General features: G+C 40.2%; 1 protein-coding gene and 1 long non-coding RNA gene across 2 annotated transcripts; both read right to left on the bottom strand.

The window, feature by feature from the left end:
* Positions 1–3067: 3067 nt before the first annotated feature.
* LOC131880183 (uncharacterized) lies at positions 3068–5629 on the bottom strand. Its single transcript, XM_059226727.1, has 4 exons — positions 4568–5629; positions 4013–4476; positions 3795–3949; positions 3068–3728 (listed from the first exon to the last, which is right to left on the bottom strand). Exons 1-4 carry the CDS (start codon positions 4664–4666, stop codon positions 3226–3228), a joined length of 1221 nt encoding a protein of 406 aa, XP_059082710.1. The 5' UTR covers positions 4667–5629; the 3' UTR covers positions 3068–3225.
* A 719-nt stretch (positions 5630–6348) lies between these two features.
* LOC131880678 (uncharacterized) lies at positions 6349–8654 on the bottom strand. The gene is made up of 3 exons (XR_009373285.1): positions 8552–8654; positions 7749–7890; positions 6349–7682 (listed from the first exon to the last, which is right to left on the bottom strand). It is a non-coding gene; the product is annotated as an uncharacterized LOC131880678 (long non-coding RNA).
* Positions 8655–12152: the final 3498 nt, after the last annotated feature.

Genomic DNA, 12152 nt, shown 5'->3' with positions numbered 1-12152 from the left:
TGTATGTACGCGTAATTTCGTATTATTCGGCTGAGCGAAGAAAATAATCAATGCCGAGAGCCGTGCTTTCTGAACAAACACGTATGGATTTAGCGGACGAAGCCAATGGGCATAGAGCCGAGCAAGTTCGCTTTGAAACTACTTAGAGCTCGCGTTTTGGGCTCGTATTTTTAGCCATTGAAAATTACAATAGATTGTCTGAAGCAAAATCACCAATACAGTAATTCCGAGGGGGGCAGCAAATTTGGATTTTACTTGAATTGATATTGAATGGAAGATAACCAGACGATTTGCCCTCCAGAACAACAACAACAGATGGCTTGCTAACAACATTACCATGAGCTGAGGCCCAACAGCCCACTGTCCAGGACATTGGCCTACTTTAAGGGCGGGGCCAAACGTGTATGTGTCTAGACCATCTGGGCATACCCATACACATCAACATATACACACACGCAAATACACCCATACACATACTCATACACACATACATGTATTTACACTTATTTAAAGAAGCCTAACTACTAGCTAGCTCAAGGAAAACAGCATACTATGTAGCAATGCCAGTGTACTTTGTGGGTTCAAAAATACCGATCACGAAGTTGAATTCTTTCATTGATAATGTATTCAACTCTGAGAAGCACCTCTTCAGAGTATTCAGCAAACTAGTTTATACATTGGCCCATGTGCTTTGAAAACGTAAAGATACTAACAGCAGTAAAAGAGCAGTATACTTGCGCGTTGTTTAGCCTAATGCATTATGAAAAATAGAGTTTCGTCGTACAAAGAACCATCCAGCGAATTCGTGACGAATACGGTGGCCTTTCTAGACACTTTCCCATGGTGTCACTAAGAAATAATTGCTAAAAATAGCTGACTGAGCTACTTCCCTAAGGCTTTAGTGTGGGCAAGCTGATGTCTTATACTTTTTTTTTTGAGGCAATGTTCTAATGTACGAAGGTTCTTTTGATGCTACAATTTGGGTAGACTTACTCTTGTAAATACGCCTTTAATACTAAAGCAATTTCAAATCTTTAGTGATCAATGAAGACGCCAGAGTAAGAAAAAAGTCAGACTTCATTGTTCTAACTAGCCTGGATTCTGGAAGGCTTGAAGGTGCTCTCAAAACGCACATTAAACCTCTTGGGTCACCAGAAATGACTCTAATTACTGGGTTGGGACAAAGCTAATGAATGATAATGAAAATGTGTGATATGATTCATCCTATTGCTATGCCAAGTAAATTGAATAATATATTAAGGATAATACATAAAATGTATATGTAAATAAAGTAAATGAATTATATTGCCCCCAATTGAGAGGCAAAATGTGAACCCAGAAATGTTTTATTGATTGTTTGCGCCAAATTTTGTTCCTTACTTAGGTTCAACTTCATCTAGGTTTCAGTGCGTTAATAAAGAACATACTTTCCTTTTGATTGAAATTGACTAATTCAAGGAACGTTTTAAGATGTGGTCAAATTAAAATCTTTATATTTCGAGAAGCAAGATTTCTCTCTCCAAACATGAACCTTTTAGCTTTTGCATGGGATGGTAATATTTTTACCAAAGTGAACGAGCCGTTTGACCAAAAGCCGATCATCGCCATACACCCCGAGGACATTGATGAAGGGTACTTTGAGAAGTAAAAGGTTGTGTTAAAACGGTTTTATTCTTCTGCACTTGATCCCGTTTCTAATGTGTTACAATCCTAAGAACTTTAATAACCTCATGTGCTTTTAAGACACTGTAATGGAAGTTCTCTTTCCATTGTGATTAGAAATTGAGTTGGCTACCATTTTACAAACAACATAAATCTACTGAACACTGTGGCGTTTGGTTTGTTACGAAGTCAGATGGCGGCTTTCTCGCTTGGCCTGCCATTTGATTTTGGGTGTCCCAATTGAGGGATATTCCCGCTTCGTCATCACAGCCAACATCAATTATTACCTCACCCTCGGGAATGACCGCAAGTTCACTCATTTAAGTTGTTAAAGCAGCAACTCGTGCTGTAATCTAAATACCACAGAGAATCTTGCGAAAGTTGCCAAATAGTAAATGGTATGACTAATATGTACTAATTTCCATTTTCGCGCAAGTAAATGAGCATCTCCTCAAACCTGTTTATGGGCTTTGCAACAACGCTATTTAGAGTAAAACTTTCGCAACACCTTGTTTGACAAAAAAACCGAATAACTGTTCATTTAATATTAGCTTGCTTTAATTTCTTTTGCGTTTTTATTTACAGAATTTAGAACTAAAATAAGAACTACTTACGGCCCCAAACTGTCATACCAATGTTTACCAGTGTTCTGCGCTTTTATTTTGATACTAGTTCTCATTTTGTTACATGAATTTACAATTTCAGCTCGTTTATTATGCCTTGGATCCATTGCCTTCATATCTGGTGCTTTTTGTGCCAATTTCTTTTTCGGTCAAAATTTGACTCGAACGCTTTGCCCTTGCACTGTTGAACATTCTTGAACTTAAGGAATATGCAGTTCCTTTTATAAGAACCGGTTTTCAAGGATGATTTTCACTCGAAACCACTCAAAGCAAATCTGACGTGTAGAAATAAACTTACACTTCAGCGAACCGTGGCGTTTTGTTTCCTTTGCGTGCATGAGAGTGAATATTATAATATATATGAAAACCGGTCCTCGAAAAAGAAAAAGGTGACCTTATTTTTTTTACCTGGGCGAGTAATTTTCAACTGAAATTGAGTAGATCACTTGTTCAATCCGTTCGTGTAAGACATGCCTTGAAATTACTCGAAAAATGAAGATGAGTGTTTGACCAAGAAATGAACTGGAAGTGTTTATAAGTTGCAATCTCACTGTTTTAATCTCTTCTGTTTAAAAGTTCTGCTCTCTCTAGTTACAATATCCTTGATAGATACACACAGACAGAGATAGATAGAGATGAGAGTGAAATTGAAGCCAACTTCAACATCTTACCCATAGCTAAGAGTCTGGATAAATACTAAAAGCCGTGGATATAATTCTCAAGCGAGGTGTTCTGAACCTTTATGTTGGTTTTAATGTTCGAAATATTGAAGACATCGAAAATAATCAATTTGGAAAAGGAGAAGTTCGTAATATTTCAAAGGAATCTCTTAACGAAAGTATGAGCACACGCTAGTTATCCAAACAGCACCGACCGCCACGTCCTCCGGCAACAATTCTTCTGAATTTAATCCGAGCAAAATAGGTTTGATGGTCAGGGGTTAGGTAGTCGAAGTCGTCAGTTCTGGTTTTAACTTAAGCCAAATATCCGAATGTTCGCTGTTTACCTCCGAGTCCAAAAAGTTCCGGTTATCAGTCAAGCACCCGACCCAATCCAGATCTCGAAGGGTGTTGCCGCCAATAGGCTGTCCCTCGAGAGTGCCGAGACAGCTGGCTGAAATGATCTCAAAATCTGGCAGAGGCTTATTTTCGTCAGACAACAAAGGCTGATGGTGGTGAACCAATTGGAAATATTTCACGTCCTTGGGAAAATATTGATCTTCAATCGATAACTGACACGACCAAAACGAGTTTGTCGGCGTGGAACAAGTCAGTGAGTTCTCATCCACCAGAGTGACGTTGGCTAGGATGTTGGAGTCATCTAATAAATTGACTAGATAAGCACCATATGGGTTGATCCCGAAGCGAATTGCTAGATTGTCCTCATTAGTGAAACTAGCCCAAACCGATTCATGAGGCAAGTCAAATAGCTCATCATTGGGTCCTGTAAAAAATGTCATTAATAAACAGCCGTTTAGAATGGATGTGTCAAGCAATCTTTTAGAGTCACCTGGTTGCTGTTGAGTGGTAGGGATGTCATAATTAACGTGACCAAGTTCGGAGACTGTCACATTAAATATTAATTTTCCATTTGACCGTTTTGTTGAGAAATTTGCACCAAATTGTGCCTTTTTCGTGCACCCATAAGCCTCATGAACTTTGTACCTAAGAATCAATTTCAGAATTATGGACGGAAACATCATACAGTGGAATTCAATTCTGACTCACATGTTTGAGAATGATTGGGGGGTTGCTTTAGCTTGAATCCATAACTCAGATTCCTTAAGGTTAACCAGACCAATCTCACCGAGGTCAATTGGCTGGAAAGCGTCAAGGTAATGGAAGTTAGGTTCCGTTACGCCCGAACTTTCTTCATCGACCGGGAACAAGGATTCGTAGTAGGTGATGAGTTCGCCATTTTCCATCTCGCCATGCACGGCGAATGCGTTGAACTTGGTGATATTCGCGGGAAGGTACTCAGTTGGGATCGTCACATTTCCGGTCCAAACACATCCTGGTTCCGTTTGTTCATGACAAGGATTATTAACCTCCACTTGATCCCCCAGGAAAGGCAGGTAAGTTAAAAGGTCGTTCCGAGACCCGGACAATAGAATGTTCAAATATTGCCCGTTTGGGGCCAACTCCATCTCCAGGTAATCATCATCATCATTCAAGAAAAACACCTCTACTACCTGGGAATACATTCAATTGAAATTGGCTCCACATCGCAACATATTTTTAAATCAAGATTTTTTTTACTTTTTTATATGAACTGAGACCTACCTCGAAATTATAAATGGCCTCTCCAGGTCTTTGGGGACAAGTGTCTTCTTGGACCAAATTGGTGTTTGGATTGGTTGAATTGAAATATGGAGCCTCCATAGACACAACCAGCTCTTGGTCGGAAGATAATGAGAACGTAATGTTAATGGGGGCATGACGAACATCGACTCAGTTCCATTCAGTTTCAATGGAAAAAGATAGGCTCTTTTCACCAGAAACACCACAACAAAATGTTATAAAGCAGATCAAGGGATGGATTAACCTCATGATGATTTAGAGGGCAAATATGTGTATGCTTGCAACTTTGTTCCAAACCTATCCTTTATGATAACTGACGGATTTTAAGCATCGTGAATACAGATATGAAGGAAGGAATGAAATCCCGCTTTTTGGTCTTAACCACTCTCTTTTCACATACCCCCTTACACACGGGTGTCTTCCAATGTCCTCGCTTGCCTGGAGATGCATCGCCTACCTTTTCCAGTTTAGGGCATGGCAGTCCCTGGGTATGGTGATGCGAGAGCTGAAAGATTACCCATTGCAGACCCTGGCTCCAAAATAGAGGTGTGCATCGTATCCGGGAGGGTCAACGAATCCGATCTGATGTGAACTTCTGTAATCCGAACCCAATACATTTTTCCAATCCGACCAAATCCGGGATAGTTTTGTTGCATCCGACTAACTTCCGAATTTCTTATGAAGTACAATAGGAAGAAGGGATGGTCGAAGGTAGATTGTCCTTTTTTACACCTGTACATGTGCTGTCAGTCCATGAGACTTAAGACGTGCTTTAATGTACGGTGTACCTCCGTCCACGTAGAAATAGGATAGCTGAGTTTCGTAGTTTTAGAGCTGACCCTATTCCTAAACCTAATCCCGCCCTACCCCCCTTCCTTAACCCGTCTAGCTTCCTCCCTCCCCTTACCCTCCTCTTACCTCCCATCCTCTCTCCCACTGCCCCCCTCTTCCTTCAAATACCCAATCCACCCCTATTCCTATAAACGCTCTCCTCCCTAATATTCCTTGCCCCACCCCTATTCCCGAAATACGTTCCTATTCAAATGTAGCTGCCCAACCCATTCCCCAAACCCAACCTTCCCCATCGACTCATGCTTGGCCTCCAGTTGAACGCATCTTTGTTGATAAGAAGGATTTTTTTACGGTTGGAAAGGATGGTCCAAGATCTTGTGAACTTATTCCGTCAAAAGAAGGCCCGTAGAGTGGCCATATTTGAACCCTAAAACGGGTTGGATCATCTAAGAATACTAATTGGGCGTGGTTGACCCAATGGTGGGTAAGAGCACAATATTACCTTTCACCCCTGAGACAAACATACTCCCTATTTTTCCTTTTTTAAAAAAAGATACGGATGCTAAAGGTTATAAGTGCACACTAATAGGCAGTGAGGGAGTGGTATCCACAATATTGATTAGCTATTTTTTGTACACCATGACTTGAAACAAGCAATTTCAATAATACAAAGACAAAAACTTCTAATTTTTGTTTTCTTGTTTTAGCTCAATTTTGCACGTAAAGGCATTTGAAATTTAAAAAATGAATGGTTCAAACCTGAATGGTTATAAATACACCTTATTGAGCTTTTAGCAATATTACATCCAACATAGTTTACATTCTTGTATTTTCACAACATTCAGCAATGTAAATACATATTCTGATAAACTCTGACAAGTTATTGAAGGTACATGTTTCGCACTTTTATGTTCACAATTTGTTGTCTTTGATTGAACTAACATCCAACTAAAAACTTCTACTACCACTGACCATGTACCGTAAGTATCTTGGTGGAAAAACTTTCCAGGCATATCAAGCCAAATTTGAGGAAAAAGGAACATGTACAGTAATCCTAGATTGTTTCAACTGAATGAGTAGTTGTTTAAGTTTGAAACGCTAAAACATATTCAATGACATGAGTTTCGAAATATTGCTCAAATTAATTGATAGAGCATGGAAAAGTGAATCAGAATTCTTATAACAATGTTCAATACTAAATTGAAAGTTTACATGTGATTTTTCATAAAAGAGAAAATATCTATCAACCTTCATAAACTTCATTACTATCTTATTTGGCGCAAAAATGCTCTGAATGTATCATTAAACAATATTCACAGTGTTTAATATATCTTGTTCACATCTTATATTTCATTTTGAAAAACGTGAAAAACTACCGTAAACCAAAGAAAAAAAAGAAAATTGTAAAGCTTTCAGGAGGGAATAATCATTAAAGTTTTCAAGAACTAACTCAAGACCTGATGAAATGAAAATGTGGAGGGAATAATCATTAAAGTTTTCAAGAACTAACTCAAGACCTGATGAAATGAAAGTGTAGAAAAACTCCATTACTATTTGATATGATGATATACGGTAGATAAAAAACACATTTTTCCCATGAAATTTCAAATTAATAGAATTTGAGACATCATGTTACATCCTTTCCACGTTATAAGTAACTACTGCAATTTATAACAAATAAGAAAAACACATTAGTTGTTTGTTGACACGTACTTTTGATATACATACAGTGTGCGTAAGCAAAATTTACAATTGACTTTGTGAACGGCTACCGGGCAAATGAGCGATTTTCGTGGCTACATGGCGAAATAGATTTGGTGACTCAAAGTAATCTTTCCGACTTCGTAAAAATTTTTTTTTTAATGAAAAATACAATATTCAAATCAATGGAGGCAAAAAGGCAAAGGATTGTGGATTTGGCCCACGCCGGTGTGGCGAAAAAGGACATCGCGGACATCGTCAACTCCACTTTGAAGACGGTGTCCAACACCCTGGCCTGCTATGACAAAAAAGGAAGCGTCCAGAGATGGCCCAAAAGTGATGGCCACAACCTCAAAAGAACCGAGGACTTCCTCACTGCCGTGGCCTTCAACATCGAGGAGGATCTGACCACATCCATGCGCACCATAGCCAAGATCTCCAACATCAGCGAGGGGACTATCAGGAATGCCGTGATGGACCTTGGCCTGAAGTCCTATGTCTGCCGTCACCGTCAGCTCCTTACAGCGGCCAATAAGGAGAACTGGCTCTCCATGGGCAAGCTCCTCATCACCTGGATGAAGCACCATGGCTCCATTGTCCGAATCTTTTCCGACAAAAAGATGTGGACTGTGGACCAGGCTTGAAATGACAGAAATGACAGGTACCTCACCAATGGTGTTGACGATGTCCCATCCATCAACCGGATGAAGCACCCAGCTGGGGCCATGATGTTGGGGGTCGTGGCATCAGATGGGAAGGGGATGCCACCCCACTGGTTTCCCAAGGGCCTCAAGATCAACACGGTGGAGTACCTGGAGGTGATGGAGAGGGTCGTCAGGCCGTGGATTGATGCCAATTATTCTGGAACAGCCTATGTTTGGAAGCAGGACTCTGCCCCAGCCCACAAGTCCAAGGCCACCCAGAAGTGGCTATCAGAGAATCTGGATGACTTCTGGCCCCACATGATGTGGCCACACTGCAAATCATTGCTTTTGCGCATAAAGATTTTTAACAATTGTACATTGGTTTCATTTTCATTATTTCTAAAAGTGTGTTGTAACCTCTGATGATTGGATGATTCATAATCCATTAAGGAGGACATTAGAATATAATATTGATTGATTATGATTTGGAAAAAGTTCATTTAGATGAGTTTATAAGCGACATTAATTTTTACAAAACTAGATCAAACGTTACAAATATAAGTAATAATCTGAAGTCAATGTATTATATAAAGATTGAAAGGTAACAAATAGACGTATTGTAACCTTTCATTTTAATAGTACTTGGAATTACATTCCCTGCAGCAATAAGAGCAGCCCGTGAAAAAAATGTTGCCTTCCAAGTGAGCCACCTGGGTTCAGACAGGGCGTTAGTCGGTCCTCAATAAGGGCCCTTATTTGCAACGTCACACGGCCCAAAGAAAACGGGAAGAGGCACGGTCCATTGCTACATAAATTGCTCTTGCCTTACCTCGAACGCAATTTCTTTTCCAGGCATTATGTGACCCGAGGCACTAATTGAAAATAAGATTTTGATAGAATTAGCCAAACACAACACAAACGTACTATGATTCAATGACAAGGAATTGGCCCAATCGGCCCTTTATTTGGTAAGGCTGAATGACAAAGCGCCCTCTGGATTGCAGAACGTAAAACATATTTCGTGTAGCGTGAAGGGGCTATAACAGGAACGGATTAGAGTTACAATAACTTTAGTCAAAGAGAGTAAATCGTTACATATCCGTTACTGGCCAAAAAATGTAATGGCCTGACTCCTTACAATTACTTTTGGTAAAATTTTAGATGGTCTATATTTCAGGGATTTTGGAGCAAGACCATACTGTACTACCTTATGGTTGTATTATTGATTAAAACAGTTCTAAAATGTGAAGTTTACATGCCAGTATGTTACACTAATGAACAGTGCTTGAGTAATGTTACCGGTAACGAGCAAAAGTGCAATTGTACAAAGGTTTCCTCCCCGAATTTTTAAAAGTTCCGTCACAACTTCGGTCAACTATTTATTATTGAATCAGGTAAATAATCACGGGAGTCATTTGTTCCATGTCATATTTACTAAACGTTAAAAAATCGCTTGAGCGTTATTTTTACAGTTCTAGGCCATCTTTTTTTGCAAGAGGAACGGTAATACGTTGCTTTAATTCGGTAACTGTTCAAGCCCTGATGATATCTGCCCTAAAGTGTGAACTAATACATTTTTAGTCGGACTCTTGACTTTTTATTGCCTTGAGAGGAGAGTGCAGGCAAAAATTTACCGAAAGGTTAGGTTAGCCCAAGGTTAGGAGGACTGAAAAATCTTCTTAGTTTAACCGTGAACCATGCGAGTGCTCACTACAGATCAAACGTCTTATTCGAAGGTTGAGCAGAGACAACACGTCCAGGAGTTAAGATCATTTCAAATAATTCATGTAAATTTCCATTGGAATGACTAAATAAATGTGTTTAAAATATTAGATCATGTTTTTAAATTGCTTCATGGCCATCATAAGCTGAAAACAATCCACCTAAAACAATTGATATGGGCCACGCTGTATTTAGTCTTTTCGTCTCCAATGCTCTTTGACTCCTCTTGTTTTTTCGAGTTCTGATAACAGACCAATTTCATAATCAATTTAGCTTTGTCTGGGAATTCGAATTAAGTTTCCAAAACTTATCGATCAATCCGATCGAATCCACAAAGTCGGATCGGTTGCATAGCTCTACTCCAAATCACGAATGGTCAAGGTGATCCACCAATTAAAAGTCAAACTCACTCAATCAAGTATCACGAGGTCAAGCTTCCATTCCGAAAATTCAACTTCGGGTGCGACTTGTATGTCCACTATTGATACTAACGCCCAAAAAGAATGAGCACCGATAGAGTTCAAACATATATTCAATACCAGCCTTGCCCCGTGAAATCAGACAAAATCAAATATCAAATATGAATACTGTATGGTAAGTTGATGGATCACATCTAAAATCGCGAGAAAACTAGTCAAAGTTCGTCCAGGCTAATCTTAAGCATAAGCTAGACGGCTCTAGTATTGACTCATTGAAGCGGGAAAGGAAAATGACTTCTTCTTCAAATTTTGAGAGATCACTCCTATTTTTGAGGCTTCATATCGCTTTGCTGAGGGATTAAATTGAAGGTTCAGTTCTTTTATCCATTAAAGGTGTAAAGGCAGATAATTGCCGATTTATGCGATCTGTTTTAGCTACCCATTGGTACACTCCTGAGCAAAGAGCTTGGAGTTATGTGTAGCCAGTTGGATTGTGAACGGAGATTGGAGAGGGGCCATTTTAACTCTTGACTTGATTGTAGCTCTGGATCTGTCGGTATGTTTATTTTATGATGATTATTAATTCTGTCCTTGCTTGAAACGTGATGAGATTTATTCCAATGATTATTTTCAATTCATGCAAAACATGTTTGACCAGAAATTTGCCGAAGAAGTTCCCGAGAGCGAATTGAGGACAAATTGGGGGCAAGTTTGGTAATATCGTCCACCATGGGGTATATCACAAGCAGAAGAAGAAAATTCGCGTGGTCTTTAATTGCACCTTGAAGTATACGCTTTGTACACGGGACCAGACTTCACAAACAGCCTCCTTGGTGTTTTTACTTCGATTCAGGGAAAGAAAGGTGGCTGTGATGGCCGACATTGAGAAAATGTTTTATCAAGTGAGGATTCCAAAAGCCCAATCCAATTTCTTAAGATTCTTTTGTTCAAAGATGGTGATCTCAACGGAGATCCTGTAGAATGCCGGCTTCGTGTACATGTTTTTAGAGCAGTGTCGTCACCCACTTGTGCAAACTACGCTCTCCGACAAAGCGCATTGGACAATCAACATCAAGCGAGCTCAAAAACCATCAAGGCAATTGAAAGTGGGTTTTACGTCGACGATTTTGTGGTTTCTGTGGAAGATTCTGGGAAGCCCAGGCTATTCTTTCGGGGGTGAAAATGATCTGTGTTTCGGGTAGATTCAACCTAACCCAATTTACCTCAAATGACAGACGTCTTGAGCTCCATAGATCGGTGCGATTTATCCAAGATGGTACAAGACTTGGATTTCAGTGAGGACGATCTGCCAACCGACGAGCTTTGGAGTCACATGGTGTGCCGAGACAGACTCATTCGGTTTTGAAGTCGCGCAGCCGTGCCAACCCAACACCAGGGGGGCATTTTGTCTTCGATCTACGCGATTTTTCGACCCTTTTGGATTGTTTGGACCTGCAATATTACCGGGCTAAGCAACTACTACAAGAAATGTGTAAAAGAGGTTGTGATTGGGATGAAGATGTTCCAATAGATCTCGGTGATGTCTGGAATCAATGGAAGAGCGAACTAGACCTCTTAGCTAAATATCACATCCCAAGATGGTTAGGCGTGTCCGGGGAGGGCATGATTTTTCAACTTCATACCTTCTGCGAGGGCAGTGAAGTCGGATATGGCGCGGTGACTTACATGCGCGTTGAGGTTGGAGGAAAGACTCTTACGACTTTAATGTTGGCAAAGTCTAGGCTTGCCCCATTGAAGAAGATGACGACTCCAAGGTTGGAATTGGCTGGAGCGAAATTGGACGTCGAGTTGGCCTCGGTTCTTCAAAGAGATGTCAATTCCTGTCTCAGCTGAATATTTTTGGACAGATAGTCAAACCGTGCTCAAATATCTTGCCAACAAGCGAAAGCAGTTCCAGCGGTTTGTTTTCAATCGGGTTTCCTTCATCAGAGAGCGGACGGAAGTGACCCAATGGAGTCATTTTCTGGATCTATGAATCCAGCTGATCTCGCCAGCAGAGGACTGCCAATACGTGATTTCATTGTCAATGACCTTTGGAAATCGGATCCCTCTTTCCTCAAGGAAAGTAAAAAGATGTGGCCGAGAGCAGAAGACCTCTCGGAGTTAAAGGATGACGATCCGGAGGTAATTAAAGATCAAATTATATCGGCGGCCACTTGTGGTATCTCAACTAACACCATCATTGAATGGTTTGGCAGTGTATCGAACTGGGGTTGATTGAAAAGAATGGTGGCTGGCCTAATCAAGGTCAAAACCAAACTACTTGGG

This window comes from Tigriopus californicus, chromosome 5 (genome assembly GCF_007210705.1).
Source record: "Tigriopus californicus strain San Diego chromosome 5, Tcal_SD_v2.1, whole genome shotgun sequence".
NCBI lineage: Eukaryota > Metazoa > Arthropoda > Copepoda > Harpacticoida > Harpacticidae > Tigriopus > Tigriopus californicus.
The sequence above is the reverse complement of the archived record's forward strand: the minus strand, read 5'-3'. Positions and strand labels throughout refer to the sequence as shown.